Here is a 20339-nt window from a genome sequence, read left to right as displayed (position 1 = left end):
GATCCATCTCCCACAGTGCCTTTCTGCATTTTATAACTTTTTGGTAAAAAATATTAAACTTATAAATGTTCTTAAAGTTGGAAAAATGCTGACATTTGTGTTTATTTCTGTGACATCTCTCAAACACTTCAAACTCCGTGATCCATTACTGTAATATAAAATTGTTCTAGCATGATTTCTAGGATGTACAAAGTCCATACCCTCAGAGGAATTTAATGGCATAGCAGACTTTGATGGGAGTTTATTTAGTATTTTATATCTCACTCATGAACAAATATCATCACAATGTGGTAGTTGGAAAGAAAATAACATGAAAACATATTCAAATCACTTGCATTACAATAAACAATATAAAGAAAATGAGCTACAAAAAGATGACATTATCTAGGCAACGGTGTCTTTTTTTCCTTTTTTTTAAATTTTTATTTTATTTTTTCAATGTTCCAAGATTCATTGTTTATGAACCACAACCAGTGCTCCATGCAGTAGGTGCCCTCCTTGGTTTCTATTCTAATCTCTATCTTCCCTTGACACTATCCATCTTCCTGTCTGTGCTCAATATCATAAATAATGTTGTTTTCACATACAAAGAATATTTCTACAGAGGGTTCTTCAAGTATGGGATGATGTCTACCACAAGGTGATAGTGCGTGCATGCGTGTGTCTGTGTGTATGTCTGTGTACATGTACAATGCCTAGACTAGATCAAGCATGAACACACAGTCTTCAACTAAATGTTTTCCAAACATCTTGATTCTGGGTTTCAATGACAATGACCAGTACTATAGATTTTGGGATCATAAACTAAAGGATGTAATTAAATTTAATGATTTTAAAGATCCAGTCAAATTGGAGTCTTTAAAGTTGTTTAAAAAGGTTTTATATTTCTCCTATTCTTCAGGCTCCTCCCATCACCATAACTGAATCTCCATTTTAAGCTTGATTTCCATTTTTAAGCTCCTCTATTTCTGTTACTGACAGCTAAAGATAGTGAGAATTATTCTATTATTTGAAGTGTTATAGTTTTTTTTAGACCTTTCGCTATGTCTACCATATAAATCACATAAATAAGTAGCATTATAATTTAAATATATGTGTGCTTAGTTTTTTGAAAAATGAAGAACTTTGTATCAACAGATTCTTTTCTAAAAAAAAACTCACTGGGTTTAAAAACAACATATACACTGTATTGTATACACGTACAGCCTTATTGTTGGGTATCTTTTTCTTCCCCTTTAATATGAATCACAAAATATTTAAAGTGTTAAGGGTTAACAACATCCAGGGTTAAACATTAGGAAGTGAGTACAACTTGCAGAACCTGCATCCATATCTCAGAATTAAATACTATTTTCAAATGATAATTTTTCCAACTATTATTCAACACACAGAACACACAGCTCTAGAGAAGTTCTTTGAGCACAGTGCCAGTTAATAAGAAACACGGAATATTTAATTTCACACATGAAACAGAAAGGTGCATATAAGCATTATTTTCCACTAAAAAAACAAACAAACAAACCTTAAGGAAATAGTTGTTATTGTTATTGCTGTTGCCAGACACTCCTTGCAATTCAGCCACAGTGCTCTAAAATGGTTGACAACACAAATTAAAGAAGGCTTTTCCCCATTAAAGAGAGCAGCCCAAGGATAAAGGATAGAAAATACACTGATGTTCCAGTGCCAGCTAGAACACACACGTTTGAGAACTGGGAGAATGCCTCCCACTCTTAGTTTCTCAACATTATGAACAGTATAAAGTCAATTCACGTTATTAAAAGGCCATCCATAATAATTGCAATTTCTTGTTCACACAACACAAGCTGCTTCCAACAAGGAACAGCAAACAGCATGAGTCAAATTCAATGTTATCCCTTTAATGCTTTTCACCTAAAAATTATATTCTTATGAACCATTTAACACTTATGCAAACCATAGCTCCATTGTACTTCTGACTCTAATCATTACATGTTAACACAAGCAATAAAAATGCATATCCATGTAGGTAGCTGCTCTAAATTGTATTTAATATCTTAAAAGATTCTAAAAGCTAATGTTCTCATGATACAGTTATAATTATATTAATTTGCAGTAATGAAAAAAATTATGAAAGTGAGCTTAAATTATGTTTTAAGAGAAGGGGCCTCAGTTTCTAGAGTGATGATTAACCTTGTTATAAACTACTGCCCGAAGAGACTTTGAAATACCATCTATAATCTAAGACTTTAAAATGTAATAATTACCATATTTTAAAAGCATATTTAAAGAAGCAAACCAAAATAATCCTATAATTTCAAAGTGCATATAAAATAGTTTATTATAATGTGAACGACTATATGCATTTTCTAATTCAAAAAAGTGCTACAGCACCAGCTCATACATCATTTCTAGTATGAGCAGACTGTATTTCACGCTGCATAATGATCTTTGATAGAAACATAAACCCACAACTTACATATGACCCATGCTACACAAAACATATACCAGAATTACAACATCCCATCACTAAAAGGCTAAACATTGGTAATTGTGGAGTATGAAAGGAGATTAAATTTGTTATTGAAAATTAAAATCTAGTTGAAAAATTTACCATACCCCCAGAATTTCGTGGGATAGTGTTGACTGTGTGAGGGGCTTATTGAAATCCTCCATCGTTACCTTCCAGATTGTTTAAAAAGAGAAAGAAAGAAAAAGAAATGAACAATAATTCTATTATCCAGAAATGCAATTGCTAATTACAGATACATTCTGATCTACATCTTAAATGTTTCAATTGCTCAGATTTAATCTTTCTCTTCCTGACAGGATCCTTCCCCTTATTCTTCAGCCTTTGGGCAAAGCCCTTTTAACTTTTTTTTTTTTTAAGTCATAATATTAAATGGAAAGTAAACAGAAACAGAAATGTAAATTAAAACTGATTTGGTTACTGTAAACTCCTCTAGTTTAAATATTTGGGGGTAAAAAAAACAGAAAGTGTAGAAATTTAAATAGAGTTTGAGGATTATCTATATATTGTAAATTCTCTTGGAGTACAACTTATAATATCCTAAATCATCAAAACAGCTACATGTAAGCACACACAATGCATGATAAGGTATTCTTATTCCTGAATATGGTTTTGATAGAGAACTACTGTACTTTCACAATTTTAGGACATATTTCTCACATTGCAATGTTTTCCCTATAGGCAGTTTGAGCAAGCAGCTCCCGTCTATCAATGGGACGTTCCAAGTTAGAATCAACCTTGGATGATTTGACCAAAACCAGAAGCTATCTATCCCTCAGTAGACTATGCTGATCTAAGCGCTGGCTCTGGAAATTAGCTGGATGAACTCAGTTGTTCTGCATTTAATTAGAGGTTTCTTCCTAGTTGGCCCAGGGAATGTCACAGGGGATACTGTGAAATAAAAATGATTCTAACTTTGAAATCACAAGATGATTCCATAGATGATAAGAAAAGTGAGAAGCCAAGTGATTGATTACACAATTCAGGATTAACAAATATACGTAAATCAATACATTGTTCAATTACATATAAAATTAACTCAGGATCATTTACCCATTGCATAACCAATGGTTATTGGTTCTTCTCACCTCTGTTATGTCTCTTGGACATTTTACTTTTCATTAACAGAGAGAAAGAGAATAGATAAAAAATAGGGACAGAGAACTCAAATTGATTTAACAATATTTGGTAGTATTAGTAAAAAGTGAATTTAAATAAAGTGTTTATACAAGAGTGAATTTTCATTATTTGTACAGCTTTCATCTCTCCTATGCACAGAATATTGACAGTTGGTTTTAATTGAGCATGTTTTGGCAACACACAAGAAAAGGAGAGAAATACAAGTCAGAGGGGAGCATGGGAGAGAAACATAGAGAAAGTCTCCTTGACCTTTTCAGTAAAGTGAAGGTTACTTGGAATAACATAGTAGCAAACATATGATTTCTATTTCCACAACGGAAAATAGAAGAAAAAGTTTAACCTAAAGCTAAACTCGAATTTAAAAAAAAATCATACACTCAATTATTCTTCCCTTTAAACCCTATCTTCATAGGATACTTACAGATTATTTGCCGAGAATAAAATAATTCTCCAAGTATTTAATTCCCCTATTATTAGAAATACAGAATAAAGAATCACAGAACCTAAGTATTACATGAAACTCTATCACCCAACACAGGAATCCTCTTTCCAACATCTCTTGTCACCCAGTTATTCTGTAGGTGCCCGAACAAAGACAGACCCATTAGTCTACCCCATTCAAAAACCCCATTCAAAAATAGCAATATAGAGTTGTAGAGTCCCGACTTTGGAGACAGGAAGACCCTATTCCCATCAAAAATCTGCCAACTGGGGGCGCTTGGGTGGCTCAGTGGGTTAAAGCCTCTGCCTTCGGCTCTGGTCGTGATCCCAGGGTCCTGGGATCAAGCCCCGCATTGGGCTCTCTGCTCCACGGGGAGCCTGCTTCCCTTCTTCTCTCTGCCTGCCTCTCTGCCTACTTGTGATCTCTGTCTGTCAAATTCTTCTCTCTGCCTGCCTCTCTGCCTACTTGTGATCTCTATCTGTCAAATAAATAAATAAAATCTTTTTAAAAAAAAATCTGCCAACTATAGCTACATGACTAGAAAAAGCCTCATTTGCTTCATTTCTAGAACATCTCTTCTGTGTGCTGTAAAGACTACATGAAATCATGTAGGGAAATGCATCTTGCCAAGTGCCAGGCACTGGATATTTATTTACCTTTCTTAGTCCTGAAAATACCTGCTCAGGTGACAACCAACTTTGCTTTCCTCATAAAAACCAGGCAAACAAACAAACAAAACTGCATATGATGTGCTCCTAAGTATAAAAGTTGAGTAACAAATATTCATTTTGCATTGACTCAAATTACTAAATTAGAGAAAACATTACATCAAACAAACAAAAAGCTTTAGGGGCTTGAGTTGAAACCTCTGGGACTGAATGTGATCAATTCCTCAACATAACTGGAAGCACCATGGAGTACGGAGTAGGCGATCTAAAATTTTCACCGGGAGAGCTTTAAAGAACTATCTTAATTTCCCTCTTGCCTATTGAGACTTGATGTTTTAGTTCACACACTCACAGAACATTAAAAGCTAGAAAGAGCACAGAAATTTAGCCCAATCTCAAAGCCAAAGACACAGAGGCCCACAGACTGCAAAGCTTGGCCCCCTCACCTTCTTCCACTTGATGTCACCCAAACTCTCCCGAATCTCACACCCAAATTCTTTCTAGCAGAGCCAGCAGGTAAAAACCAAACCTGCAGAGAATGATTCTACAATCCTAAAAATAGGCTGGCCACCCAAGCAAATCAATGTCTCTGATAAAATACAAAACACTAGCAAAGAGAAACTGAAGGCTAAGATGAAAATTTAAATATTGGAGGAAATCGTTTTTAATTTCTAAACCAAGGCAACATTTTTGTACATTTTATCTCAGTATAGTAAAAAAAAATACTTGCCATTTCAGATGGACTCTGCAAGTAAAAACTTAAATCAACTAAACAGAATTCTAAGAGACGAATTTAATCACGTGAAGACTTTGTAATGTTTATTCTCCAATCAAAACTTAGCTGATAGACCATTTTTAGTTGTCTACTATAATGAATGGAGAATAAATTACACTGAACTACTAACACATAAAAAGTTAAGATATACTTGGCTTAAAACATTCCAGACTAAAAACACATGAAAATATTTCAATGTCTATTTATTAATCTTCACTATGTCCTGGCTAGAGACCAACAAATGGCTCTGGAAAAAGAATATATTCAGATGAGTAGAGGTTGAACATACAAAGTTGCACTGTCCTTATATCAGGTGGTAAAAATAATATGTTTTACCTGAATATTTACTATGTTTATGGAGTATGAAATACTCAGATTAAATTATTGATGGGTCTTTTGACATGCAAATATGAAACACATACATGTTTAAACATGTTTATAATAAAGCATGTTGTCCCATTATATCAATGCACATTTGGCATTTACATTAGAAATAGACCAGCATCTGTATTACATTACAACACACATGGATTCCGGAGAGCCATTTTCACTTGGGGGTTAGCTTCTATTCATTTACTTGATCTTCTACAGAAAGCAGGACACAAAATTATTCCAATATGTATCTGCTCTATGGGATATGTGTGGTGGAAATGCTTTGTTCTGCATTAAGTTAGCACAAATCACAGCAAGCAGATCCAAAGGATTTTCTCTTCCTGGAAAAAAGAAACCTGAAAACACCCAGCAGTTTTTAGTACTTTTCTGTGTGTGTTTGTGTACGTACGTGTGCGTTTTTTCGATCAAAATGTTTTGTGGTTTTTTTTTTTTTTCCCAAAAAGTGTTACAAACTTACTGTAGAAAATTGGGGGAGAAATGGAAAAAATACAAAGCAGAGAGAGAAAATCACCAAATTCCAACAATAAAGACAGTTACTATTCATGTGTTAGTGTTTTTACTCTTTTTTTTGTTTCAGTGAATTTCTTTTAATAGTGCAGTAAAACATGACTTATTTGATCTCAAAGCCTTCATGCTGTAAACAGGATACCATTACTTGATTCATAAGTTAATAACAGATGTAAGTAATATTTCTTTTCTGTGAGTTTGAATGTAGACACATTCTCCCTGAGAAACTGCAAAGAACCAATCCTACTTTTCCGTGATAAAGAGAGTTTTGTAAAGGAGGAACATAGTGGGGAGAAAGGCAGGAAGGACCTTGTGAGCGCCACCTACCTCATCGTCGTCGGCGTCATACTGGGCGTAGTGCTGCTCCAACAGCTCTCTCTGGCGCCTTTCTTGTTCCAGCGTCTGGCTTATCAACTGGGCAACCTCACTCACTTGTCCTGGCTTTTCTCGCCCAATAACGAATCTGTAGAAAGGTGAAAAGAGACCAATATGGTTGGATTCTCCAGCTTAAAAAAAAAAAAAAAAGCAACTGAGCTTGATAGCTCATCAAGGTCCGTCAAGCCTCAAGAAGAGAGTATCACATATATACTATAAATGGTATGCCTGAATGGAAGAGGAGGTTAGCTGTCAACTGAACAGGTGACTGCAGACGTACCCTAAAGGAAAAGAAAGGGGAAAAGTAAGGGACAATTAAAAAATGGTGTGTCTGGGTGGCTCAGTCCGTTAAGCATCTGACTCCTGATTTTCACTCAGGTCATGATCTCAGGGTCTTGAAACTAGCCCTGCCTCCAGTGGGTGCTGGGTGTGGAACCAGCTCAAGATTCTCTCTTCTTTTCCTTCTGCCACCCCCAACCCCCCACTTGCAGGCTGCTCTCTCTAAAAAGGAAAAAAAAAAATTACTTTGGGAGAAGACAAAAGAGATGTAATCCATTCTACAGTACTTCACAAATTTTTGATACTCTACAAAGTGGAAGCAAACTCTTAATTTCTTGTACAGCTGTACTTGAGAATCATTTCCCTAATACTGATCTTTTTACAATGCGAAAACTGCTTCAAAAACATTCTGAGGAATAGAATGCCTTAGGTGAGTAAATAGAGAGGCATTAACTTCTGCTAAGTTACTATAACTCTGGAAATAAGAAGGGGAAACAAATACAGGTTTTGGGTTTTGTTTAGAAGAAAAACTAAACAAAAACAAAAACAAAAAAACACCCTAAAAAAAAAAAGAAAAGGAAAACTAAAATAAAAAGAGGTCATAGTTTGGGAGAAAGAGATGCTATGAGGAAAAGTGTGGTTTCAAGAAATAAAGGGACAAAGGGAAATATCTGTTCAAATCAATTACTGTAAGAAAAAGTATAAAAGTAAGGAAGTCATTCACTGTTGCAAGCTGCAATCACTTAGGATACAACTTCATCAATACTGTGTCTTGCTTAACAAATTACTATTCTCTTAACAAATCTTTTCATACTAATATATGGTTCTATTTTTCTAAAAATATATGAGTAGTACACATTATTTAGTTTCTACATATCATTTAATTTCATTATTTTGGTTGTGACTCTTTGTTTAATCATGTTTCTATAGTTAACTGATGTTGTTCTTGGATTATAGTATGTTGCTGTATTGGATCACAAGTTTAAATGAAATACACCACCATTCTCTGTAAAAATACACTACAAGTCAAAATTTTTATGCTTAGATGCTAGAAATTAATTGTCTTTATAGCAGTATTTTAATATAGTTCCAAACAGGACTTTGAAGTTACGCTTTTGGGTGCTCATTAACCATTTGAGTTATTTTCCTTTGGGAATCAAGTATAAGTAGAGTTTATAAATTATATAATTTTCATCCTTATTCAGGTATAATTTACACATAATTATTATGATCAGTATTAAATGCACAGTTTGATAAGTTTCACACGCATAACCTGTAATCACCACATCAATAAAAATACACATTTCCATCAACCTAAAATATACCATTTCCCTTTCTAGGAAATCATCCTCACCTTGGGCCCATATTAGATTTGTTTTTTCTAGAGTTTCAGAATCATAGAGTGTCTGACTTCTTTGGCTCACCATGTTTTGAGACTTATCCATGCTGATGCAAGTATCAGTAATTCATTCTGTTTTATTACTGAATAGTATTTCATTGTACCAGATGTACCAGATGTACCAGTACCAAAATGTACTACATTTGCTTATCTATTCTTCTAGATTTAGGCTAGATATTTAGGCTAGATATTTAGGCTGGATTTTGGTTATTATGAGCAAAGTTACATTTGTGTGCAAGTCGTTGGGGGGGCATAAATTTCATTTCTCTTACACAACTAATAGTGGAATTGATAGTCTACAGTATCTTCAAATTTTAAAGAAATTGCCAAATTATTTTTCAAAGTGGTCATACCATTTTATAGTCCTGCTAGTAATGCAGGAAAGTTACAGTTGCTTTACATTCTAACCAACACTTGGTACTGTCTTTTAGAATTCTAGCTATTCCTCTGAATATCTAATGGTACCTTTATAATGGTTTTAATTCCAATGCCTTTTTTTTAACCTTTTTTTAAGATTTTCTTTATTTATTTGATACACAGTGAGAGAGGGAACACAAGCAGGGGGAGTGGGAGAGGGAGAAGCAGGGTCCCCGCTGAGCAGGGAGCCTGATGCGGGGCTTGATCCCAGGACCCTGAGATCGTGACCTGAGTGGAAGGCAGATGCTTAATGACTGAGCCACCCAGGGGCCCCATAATTCCAATGCTTTGATGACCAATGACATTTAAGTATCTTTTCATGCACTTACTGAGCATTCTTATATCTTTTTCAGTGAAATATTTTTTCAAATCTTTTGCCAATTTAAAAAAATCTGGATTATCCAGCTTTTTATTATTGTGCTGTAATAGTTCTTTATACATTCTGGATGCATATCTTTATCTATGTATACTGTATGTAATAAACACACATAGATACATACATACATACAAATAATGCCTGTGTATCTGTTTGATTTATTATCCCCTCCCAGTCTGTGATTTAACCTCTTTTCTCTTTTTTCCTTTTTAAAAATTTTTTAAAAGATTTTATTTATTTATTTGACACAGAGAGAGAGATCACAAGTAGGCAGAGCAGCAGGCGGGGGGGGGGGGGGCGAGGGGAAGGAGGCTCCCTGCTGAGCAGAGAACCCGATGCGGGGCTCGATCCCAGGACCCTGAGATCATGACCTGAGTTGAAGGCAGAGGCTTAACCCACAGAGCCACCCAGGGGCCCCTTAAAATTTTTTAAAAATATTTTATTTTATTTTATTTTATTTTTTTGTCAAAGAGAAAGAGAGACCGAAAGCAGGGAGCGTGGCAGGCAGAGGGAGAAGCAGGCTCTCTGAGCAGGGAGCAAGGAGCCCTATGCAGGGCTCGATCCCAGGACCCTGGGATCATGCCACGCACCCCAACCTCTTAATTTTCTTAATTGTGTCTTATAAATTGAACTTCAAGGAAGTTCAATTGATAACTTTTTAAAAGATTTGTGTCTTTTTTTTTCCTATCTAAGAAATCTTTGCCTCATGTAAGATTTTTAAGATTTCTCCTATTTTCCTACTGAAGTGTTAATGTTTTGAATTTGTATTAGATCTGTATCTTTCAAATTAATTTTCATGCACAATGTTTGGTAAGGGTGGAGCTTCATCACTTTCCACATGGATAACTAGTTGTTTCCACACCATTTATTGAAAAGACTATTCATTAGTGCCATTGAATTTACTTTAGCATATTTGTTGAAAATCAGTTGACTAGATACTTGTGGGCTGAATTTTGGGACTTTTCCAATCTCTTCCACTGATGTACTTATCCTTGTGTGAATACCACACTGCCTTGATTACTATGTAATCACTCTTGAAACTAGGTGGTGTGAATTTTCGAACTCTGTATATCTTTTCCAAAACTATTTTGACTATTCCAATTTACCTACATTTTCACATAAATTTTACAATCAGCTCATCAATTTCTTTTAAAGGCCCATTTGATGTTTGATTTGGGATTGCTTTGACTTTCTAGATCTATTTGTGGAAATAGTTCATGGAAATCCATGAACATGGTGCATTTCTGCATTTATTTAGATTTTTTTTACTTTCAGCAATACACTACAAACATTCAGGCAAAGTTGTAGCTACGGTTTGTTAAATTTATCTCTATTTCATGTTTTTTCAAGTTACTGGACATGGTGCTGATTTTTAAATTTGTTTCTAATGGTTTGTTTCTTGAATATACAAATATAATTAACTTTTGAATATTGGGCTTGTATTTTGTGACCCTGCTAAACTCACTTATTAATCATAGTAGACTTTCACAGATTCCTTAGACTTTTCCAAATAAGATCATATCCACAATGAAGACATTTTTATTTCTTCTTTTCTTACCTGTTTATTTTTCTATTTCATTCGGAGATACTCGGTCTCTGTGATGGAAGGTACATAAAGCCTTTACCATGCCCAACTAATCTAGACATGTAAGGACTGTCTTGAATTCATCATATTTTTGGTTAATAGTCTAAAAGTCAGAAATGATGTCTAGGGATATAAATATAAAGCAATTAAGAAACTCATATCCTAGAATGAGAGATTTAGGATAACTTAGATGGATCTTTTATGTGTCTTCAAATGCATAACAGAGTGGGGTTTAAAGAAGTAACTTAACCTATTATAAAGCTGACAGAAATTTGAAGGAAGCAATTAATGTACAAAATGCTACTAACTGAAAACAGCAGCCAAGTTCAAAGTAAAAGGTAAATTAGAATTTAGATTCATTTGAGTCATAAATTCTTTAAACTCATTTGGAAATTACATTGTCAGATCTTTTAGTTGAACAGTTTTCCCTAAGAATAGAGAAGTTTATTTCCTCTGCAAGGCAAGTGTTTAAAATTACTCTGAACACAATTCAGGGAGAGAAGAAGATAAGACTTGGTTCACTTGCCAACAAGTTAGAACCACAGCTGATGACTCTAGAGGTGAATGAGGGAGTTTTAAGAAAGACCTTGTGAGAAATTTTAGAGCAGAAGATTATTTTTGAAGCCCAAATTATAGGATGAGAGCATATCATATAATAATAAATTATATAATTATGTAATACATCAAAGCTCCAATACAACGTGCATGTTTCTTCCTGCCCTCAAAACATGATCTCTAATTCCAAGCCAGAATTATTTGTGATGCTAAAACTGAAAGGAACAAATACACGTACAACTGAAATTCCAGAGGAAATAAGTATTGTCCGACATTGCATAAGAAATCCGTATTTTAAACCATGAAGGCATAGTTGCTCAAATCGTAATGTGGCTTTCTGAGTTGGTCCCTACAACTTGACGTTATTCACTATTTGCCCAATAGTCGTTTGTATTCAAAATCACTTTATAGTCTTATGAAATAAAGGTGTATTCTAACCGTATATCAAATAGAGAATCCGTCTCATGAGATATTCTTTTTAAAGCATTATGTTAAAGCACACGTCTTCATTCAGGCTGCTGTTTAGGGTAGCGTGACAGCACCTAGTCACACACATCTCTAAAGCCTTGTACTCCGCTGTCATTTATAGTTCGCATGTGCCTGAGGAGAATGGCATCCTGAGAAGTATGGTTCAGAGGGAAAGCACCCAGAGGTGGAACTAAACTATTCTCCATGCCTTACTTTCCTCATGTGAAAATTGATATCTACTTCAGGTGTCTAAAGGAGGGATAAAAGAATAAAATGTGGTACAGACATGAAAGGACACAAGGCACTATTCCTGGGACGATGAAAGTGATAAATAAAGTCTCCCATTTGGAAAATGGGTTAACATTCAAATTACCTTTCTATATGTTCTTAAGTGTCTGGTCCATTTTTAAGCCGTGTTTATACATGGACTCCTGTAACAATGCGTATACAATCTAGCACATAAACAATTGAGAAGAAAATGCAAAATTTAAAATTAGGTTATTATTATTTGAATGCATTCACACTATGGATATGCTGTGATAGTAAAATTTAAAAGTGGGGTTAAAAGTGGCTGCAAAAGGGGAAAAAGGCTATGATAGGACAAATTCACTAAACCAGAAACATGACTCACTGGCTCTGTGACCTTGAATGTATTAACATTTCTAATCCTTAGTTTCCAGATGGTCATAAAATGAATATAATAACTTAAGTAAATATTATATAATACATTTTAAAAGCTTAACTAAGGACCTACTGCCTAGAGAGTATTTAACAAATGTTTGCTGTTGTTTTTACCCGGATAATGTATTAATAGCTAGATGGGGTGAATGCATTTTTAAGTACTATCTGTGTACACTGGTGCCAATTACCTCTTATTTGAATCATACTAGTTTTGAAAACAGAGTACATTTTTGAAAGTCAACCACAATACAAAGGTAAAATACTTGCACTGAAGTCCTGAGAACCTTAATTTTAGATACCATCAAAATATAAAAGTAGAGGTCATGTAATCCCTTTAAATTGAATTTTTAAAGTCTTCAAAGCTATAACAATTTAAAAAGTCAGCAACTATCAGTTCCTCTAAACACATGTGACCAAATTAACTGATATTTATGCACAATTACGAATTATATTTTAGACATTATCTCTGACTGAAGCGACACACACATAGTCAAATCAGCCTTTAAGATCCTTTAAGAAAACACTATGGTTTCCTGTTACTTTCTAAATTCATTTACTTTGCTTCCACAAGGAATAGATTGATCTTTTCATTTTTTAGTTATAAAGGTTGAGGTAACAGGAGCCAAACTGTAATAGATATTTGGATTAAAAATTCAGTATTTTCTAAGGTTATAATGGACAAATAAAGGCTAGACCTAAAATACAAAATGAGGGTTTATGTGTTCAGCATGACTTGTTTCTAGTGTTTCAAACAATTATCTTGTTTTGATGTGAATTATTTCAATAAGAACTGCCCCCTCATTCCCTCAGGCTGAGATACAATAGAGAAAGACAGATAAATCAGTTTCCCCTTTTCCTTTCATCTATTATCAGACCAAGCAGTGTCCATGCACTGTCTTTTACAGTTTAGATGACAAAATTATACAGGATTTATTGGATTAGTTTATTGAATTCTCTGGTGCACTGTCAAACAAAAACTAAACAACTATAAAATTGCATTTACAATTTGCTGAATTGAAGTCATAAAGATCCTACATGTTCAGTGTAAATGATGTGAGAGGTTATGTTGAAAATTGATGAGCTATGAGTGCCTTGTTTTGCAGATATTTAGGATAATAAAAGTGATATACTAGTCAAAAATGGTGCTTAAATGATGTCAAAACTTCAAATTTTTTATACTAAAGAATTTTTAATGTAGACTTAATCAAGTCTAAAAAAGGAAAAGCTACAGTAGAATATACTTATTAGCTCTTACAAAATCAATTATTTTATTCTGTAACAAATACTTATTGTGTGCACACCAAAAACCTGTAAGATATACCTAAAAAATGAAAAGAAAAATGGATACACATCACCTACTCTCATTATAGTGGAGTCTTGGATCATAAGATCCCATGGTACTTTTAAATATTTTTGTAGAAAGTGTCTCAGTTTTCTCTACATTTGATGACATTTTATGGCCTTACTCTGAACTTCATAGCTTTTAAAATATTTGACTTAATTGTACTTGAGCAAGTGGTGTTAAATCATATTTAGCTGCTTTCACTGAGATTTGCTATTAGTATCTTGAGGTTGAAGTCCTACACAGCAAAGCTTTTGCCTCTTCTTGTATTTGGGTACTCTTACATATTTTTCCTTTCTATATTGGGATTTAGATTAATATAGCATACTCTATACCACTTAAAAATTTTAAATTCATCTAGGAAAATGTTTGCTTTTATTTTTTTGGTTTCAAAATTTTGCTTAAATTCTAGTTAGTTAACATATAGTGTAATACTGGTTTCAGGACTAAAATTTGGTGATTCATCTCTTACATGTAACACCCAGGGCTCATCATAACAAGTACCCTTCTTAATACCTTTAACCCATCTAGTCCATCACCTGCCCACCTGCCCCCATCAACCTGTTTGCTTTTAAAAGCTAGACCTTAAATATGGTCTGAAATGTTTAAACCTAACTATAAGCATTACTTCTTTGAAATGAATTTTATATATAACCTAATCTTAATCATAAGAACTTTGTCCTACAACTCTATTTTAATATAGAACAAAAATAGTTGGAATTCTTTAAAAATTCTTTGAAAAAATTCTTTAAAAAAATTGCCTTACTCATGCCACTTCAAGGATTATATGCTATATAATAGGTGTAAACTTAAATATTTTCTAAAAATGCTATACCTTCTCAAGAACAGATATTTCTTGATATGAAAGTTAACTTCAGGCTTAAATAGTTATGCATACAAATATTTAAAGGAAAAATTTTTGAATGCTAATCTGTATATATTGGCCCCAGAAAATGTCTCATTAAGCCCAAGTCCCCTTTAAAACATTTTTTTGAAATTTCCAGTTTTTAATCTTTTATCTAATCTTCTATCACAAGTAGTTATAATTTAAAATAATTTAAATAATTTAAAAGTTGTAACACTCATGGTCCCATTCCTCTTGTCTAACCACAAGGGAGTAATGTAAACACAAAATCTGTAAGGACTGAGAATTTCCATGAACATGGTGGTGCCCTCACTGCCATTCATTACAAATGACACTCCATTATGCACAACCACAAAATCAAGACTCTGATAAAAAGTGAAACTCTCAATTTTCCCTTGTGCTGTAAGGGCAACAAACCCTCTTATTAAAACGATGTGAATGAAGCAAAAACATTTCAAGATTTAATGTACTTCAAATGGAAATCTTCAAATGGAAAACCAATGATTTTAGGTAAAAAAAATTTAGAAAAAAACTTTCATATTTAAAAATTACATATCCAGGGTTGCCTCGGTAGCTCAGTGGGTTAAGCCTCTGCCTTTGGCTCAGGTCCTGATCTCAGGGTGCTGGGATCGAGCCCTGCATCAGGCTTTCTGCTCAGGAGGGAACCTGCTTCGCCCTCCCCCTCTGCCTGCCTCTCTGCCTACTTGTGATCTCTCTCTCTCTCTCTCTCTCTCTCGCTCTCTGTCAAATAAATAAATAATCTTAAAAAAAAAAGACAAATTTACATATCCACATGTGAATCCAAAATAAACAAGTGCATATTTATTTAAAAAATTCAACATGCATTTATTTATATTTTCTTTTGATTAGTATAACCTCTTCCAAAAAGGATAGGGAAATATTTAAGACCTTCAGATTAATTTTTTTTATTATGTGTAGCTAGAATTCCTATAAAATCCTCATCTCCAGAAGTGTCATATGGCTCAATGTCAAAAACTCACTAAACACATATGCTAAGGATAAAAGTGTGATGAATGTTATTGACCAAAAGTAGCAGTACTTGCCAGAAAGCATTCAAAGTTTAATGTAAATGACACTGACGAGCAAATATACAATTTATTAGAAATTTCTCATACTGAAGCACAATTGCTCTCCTGTAACATCATTTTCCTATAATTGCTGTCCTCTCGTACTAGGACAGCTATCTGGAGTTAAAAAGAATACCTAAGTCTTTTCCCACAGTTCACTCTTTCAAATACTTCACAATCATTACTATGTCTTCTTAAAATTTTCTATTTTAGGTAAAAGTTGGCAGAGTCTTTAATTTTTATATATGTACAAAGAAAAAATGTTTAGAATATATATAGAATATGTATATATTCTATATATATTCTATATATAGAATATATAGAATATATGTTTATATATGTACAAAGAAAAAATGTATAAAAAAAATGTTTAGATCTCTCCCCATCCTGGTCAGTCTTTTCCAAATAGTCTCAAAATTTTTCAGGGTTCTTCTTAAGAGAGGGTAGTCATTAAACAAACTATACTGTGGTACAACATTGATCAGACTGCCTGTCTATCCATCAATCAGTTATTGATCATTATGTAATATGCAGCCTCTAAAATGCACCTAAGTGATCTCTGGCTCCTGATGTTCATGGAGCATAAGAGGGACCTGTTAAACTCTTTTATCAAATAAAATACAAAACTGATGGAATGTCACTTTGGATATTAAGTTATGAAAAGATGGTAGGTTCCATCTTGGATACTCTCTTGGATTACTTCCTCTGGGAAATCCAGTTTCCATGTTGTTAGCCATCCCTGTAGAGAGGGTCTCATGAAAAAGCTGGAAAGTGATCCTATAAACTGTGAGATAAAAAGTTTGTTGTTTCAAGTCACTAAGGTTGGGGCAATACGTTTTACAACAATAGGTACACTATGTCTTTTACATAGTGGTAAACAAGATCAGAAAGGTCCCATTTAAAGCTGTAACACCCCAAAACACATGAGTTCTTAAAAGTTATGTTGCAAATCTATGTCTAAAGAAAGAAAAGGGTCCAGACAAGAATTTAATATAGACACTATTTTTTTTCTGGTAGAAAATTAATAATGGAAAGTATTTTTTAAAAAGAAGTATATAGCATAATAACATATACATATTACTGAGGAAGTTCAGTTTGACTACATCTGCCTTTCTTAAGTAGAAATCCCCATTCCCATCAATAAAATTAGTTAGCATGGTGCTTTCTAAGTTAATCATAACTATTAACATACATTTTTTAAAAAATCAGTTTTATTGAGATCGAATTAATATACAATAAAATTCGCCAAATTAAAGTTGTCTAATACATTGAGTTTTCACATATACGGACAGCTGAGTCACAAATACAATAGCCACAATATAGCACATTTTCACTGCCTCAAAAATGCCTCTTAAATGCTTGCGGTTTAAAGTAGAGTATAAAGCCTTTTTTGTCTGCCTTCTTAAGTCAATATAATAGTTCTGACAGTCAGATATTGTGTTGAATATATTGGTAATTTGTTTCGTAGCATTGCGGAGAAATATTTCATTACACAGACTATAATACAATCTGTATATCCTTTATCAGTTAAAGGGCATTTGAGTTGTTTCTAGCTTTATGAACAAAGCTCCTATGAACATGTAAGTATGAGTCTTTGGGTAGATGTATGTTTTTATTGCTCTTGAACACACAGCTAAGAATAGAATTGCTGGCTGATATGGCAAATACATGCTTAACTTCATAAGAATTTGCCAAACTATTCTGCAAAATGGCTGTGCTAGTTTGCATTCCTGCTGGCAACAAATGAATGTTAAATTTGCTCCACATCCTTGTCAATGCCTAGTATTATCAGTCTTTTAAATTTCGGCCATACTAGGGGCTGTGCAGTAGTACCTCACTGTGGATTTAATTTGCATTTCCTCAGTGATTAATGATGTTGAGCAGTATTTCATGTGCTTAACTGTGTATTCTCCTCGGTAAAGTGTCTCTTTAATTGATTTGCACATTTTTAATAGGATTATACATCTTCTTATTGAATTATAAGAGTTCTTCATATCTTCTAAATAACAGTCCTCTATCAGATAATTGTTTTTGCAAATACTCGGTCTTTAGCCCACTTTTCCATTTTCTTAAGGATTTTTTTAAACAAATGTTTTAATTTTGATGCAGTTTAATTTATCATGTCTTTTTCTTATATTTCTTGTTTTTGTGTCTTAAAAGATCTGATTAACCCAAGGTCATAAAGATTTTTGCCTTTTTTCCAGAAATTTTTGGTTTCAGTTGTACTTTGATCTATAATCAATCTTAAATTAATTTTTGTATATACTGTGGGACAAAGGTCAAGTGTTCTCATTCCTTTTTTTTTTTTTTTTTAATGAGTTATTCAATGGTCCCAGCACCATGTGTTGAAAAGACTATAATTTCCCCCACTGAATTATTCTGGTGCATTTGTCAAAAATCAGTTGTTCATGTCTGTTCAGGTCGATATTGGAACTCTCTTTTCTGTTTCATTAAACTGGATTTCTATCCATATGCCTAAACCAGACTGTTGTGATTAGTGTAGCTTTGCAGCAGTGAAAGTTCTCCAAATTTGTTCTTTTTAGAAAATATTAATTTCTATAAAAAATCTTGCTGAGATTTTCACTAAGATTGTCCTTGGTCTGCAGATTTAGAGGAAATTGAAATTTTAACAACATTGAGTATTCTGACCCATGAACATGGTCTATTGCTTCATCATTTAGGTAGTCCTTATATTCTCTCAGAAATATTTTGCTGAAGTTGTCAACATATCTTTGTAACGTTATCCTTAAGTATTTCATGTTTTCGATGCTAACATAAATATTTTTTATCTGAATTTTCAATTCCTTCTTGTTGCAAGTATACCGAATAGAACTGATTTCTGTACATCAACCTATGCCCTGTAACCCTGTTTGACTCACTTACTAGTAGTTCTAGTAGCATCTTTGGTAGATTCCTTAGGTCTTTCTAACATAGATGACCATCTCATCTGTGAATAAAGAGTTTTACTTCTTCCTTTTCAGTCTTTTGTGCTTTTCATTTCTTATTTTTGCCTCATTGACCTAGTTATGAGCCCCAGGACAAGGCTGAAGAAAGTGGTGAAAGTGGACACACTGACATTGTTCTTATACTAGACAGAAAGCATTTGGTCTCTCATCATTAAGTATAGTATTAGCTGTAGATTTCACTTATATGTTATCTATCACATTGAGGAAATTCTCTTATATTTTAAGTTTCCTCAGTTTTTTTTTTTTTTTGGTCTCCAACTACTGAGATGAGCATATGAACCTATGATTTTTCTCCATGCTTCTATCAGTATAGAAAATTCCACAGGTTGAATTTCAAACATTAAATCAAACATGCATTCTAAAAATAAATATCATTTAGCCATAATGTATTATCCTTTTCATATATTCCTGACTTCAATCTGTTAAATTTTGCTAAGGACTTCTATATCTACATTCATGAGCAATACTGGTATGTAATGACTTTTGTTTTAATGTCTATTTCTGACTTTAATATGATGGTAATGCTGGTCTCATAAATGTAGCTGAGATGTGTCCTCTCTTTTATGTTCTGGAAAAGTTTATATAGAAGTCACATTATTTCTCCCTCTAATGTGTGGTAAGATTCACCAGCCAAACAAATTGATACTGGAATTTTCTTTGCTGGAAAACTTAAACTCTAAATTCATTTTCATGTGTACATTTACACACACACACACACACACACACACACACTCAACTTTTTCTTGAATGAGCCTTGGTACTCCATCATAGTATTGTTTTCTAAGAAATTTATCATTTATTCTAAGTTGCATTTATCAGCATAAAGTTCTTGATAATACTGGCCAATCCTTTTACTATCTGTTAGGTCTATAATGATGACCTCTCTTTTATTCTAACTTATATAATAAATTATCCCAAAATTTATAGACATTTTATCTTCCATATCTTCTCTGAGTCAAGAATTCAGGAGATGCTTGACGCAGTTCTGGCTTGGTGCTTTTCACTAAGTTAAATCAAATGTTGACAGGGCTGCAAGTATCTCAAGGTCTTACTGAGGCTGGAAGATCTCGCACCAAGGTGCTGCCCTCACAGAGCTGGTTAGTTGGCACTGGCTATTGGCGGGCCTAACTTCTTCCTTGTGTAAGCCTCTCCAGAAAGCTGTCTGAATGTCTTCTCAACGTGGTAGCCGGATTTCTCCAGAGCTGATGACCCAGAAGACCAAGGTAGAAGCCACATGCCTTTTACAGCCTAGCCTCAGAAGTCACACATCACTACTTCCTTCATACTCTAATCAACAAGGCTAGTCAGGAGTAAACGTGGTGGAAAACTGAACAAGAGAAGCAATGCCCAGAAGAGAGGATCATCAGAGGATCATTTGCTTGGAGGATGCTGTATGGAAAACATGGTAAAGTGACAGAAACTGACTTGGTGTTTGGACAACATAAGTACCATACTATAAGAAGAATTCATTCACCGAAAGAGTGATCTTTGAACTGAGACTTGATAAGAGGG

The 20339-nt window shown here is 33.9% G+C and overlaps 1 protein-coding gene across 14 annotated transcripts in view; it reads right to left on the bottom strand.

Annotated features, from left to right (window-relative positions):
- The window catches only part of PPP1R9A (protein phosphatase 1 regulatory subunit 9A), a 301623-nt gene that overhangs the window by 85099 nt on the left and 196185 nt on the right, over positions 1-20339 (bottom strand). For 8 of the 14 annotated variants that reach the window (XM_047694777.1, XM_047694776.1, XM_047694779.1 and 5 more), the window contains 3 exons: positions 6759-6894; positions 2596-2658; positions 1523-1588 (listed from right to left, as the gene is read on the bottom strand). In XM_047694777.1, the coding sequence (XP_047550733.1) occupies positions 1523-1588; positions 2596-2658; positions 6759-6894 (265 nt within the window). The remainder of the gene's footprint in view (positions 1-1522; positions 1589-2595; positions 2659-6758; positions 6895-20339) is intronic. The other 6 variants (XM_047694783.1, XM_047694786.1, XM_047694784.1 and 3 more) reach the window with 2 other exon arrangements.

The sequence above is a fragment of the Lutra lutra genome, chromosome 11 (genome assembly GCF_902655055.1).
Source record: "Lutra lutra chromosome 11, mLutLut1.2, whole genome shotgun sequence".
In the NCBI taxonomy this organism is placed as follows: domain Eukaryota; kingdom Metazoa; phylum Chordata; class Mammalia; order Carnivora; family Mustelidae; genus Lutra; species Lutra lutra.
Note: the sequence above shows the minus strand (reverse complement) of the source record. Positions and strands in the feature narration are given on the sequence as shown.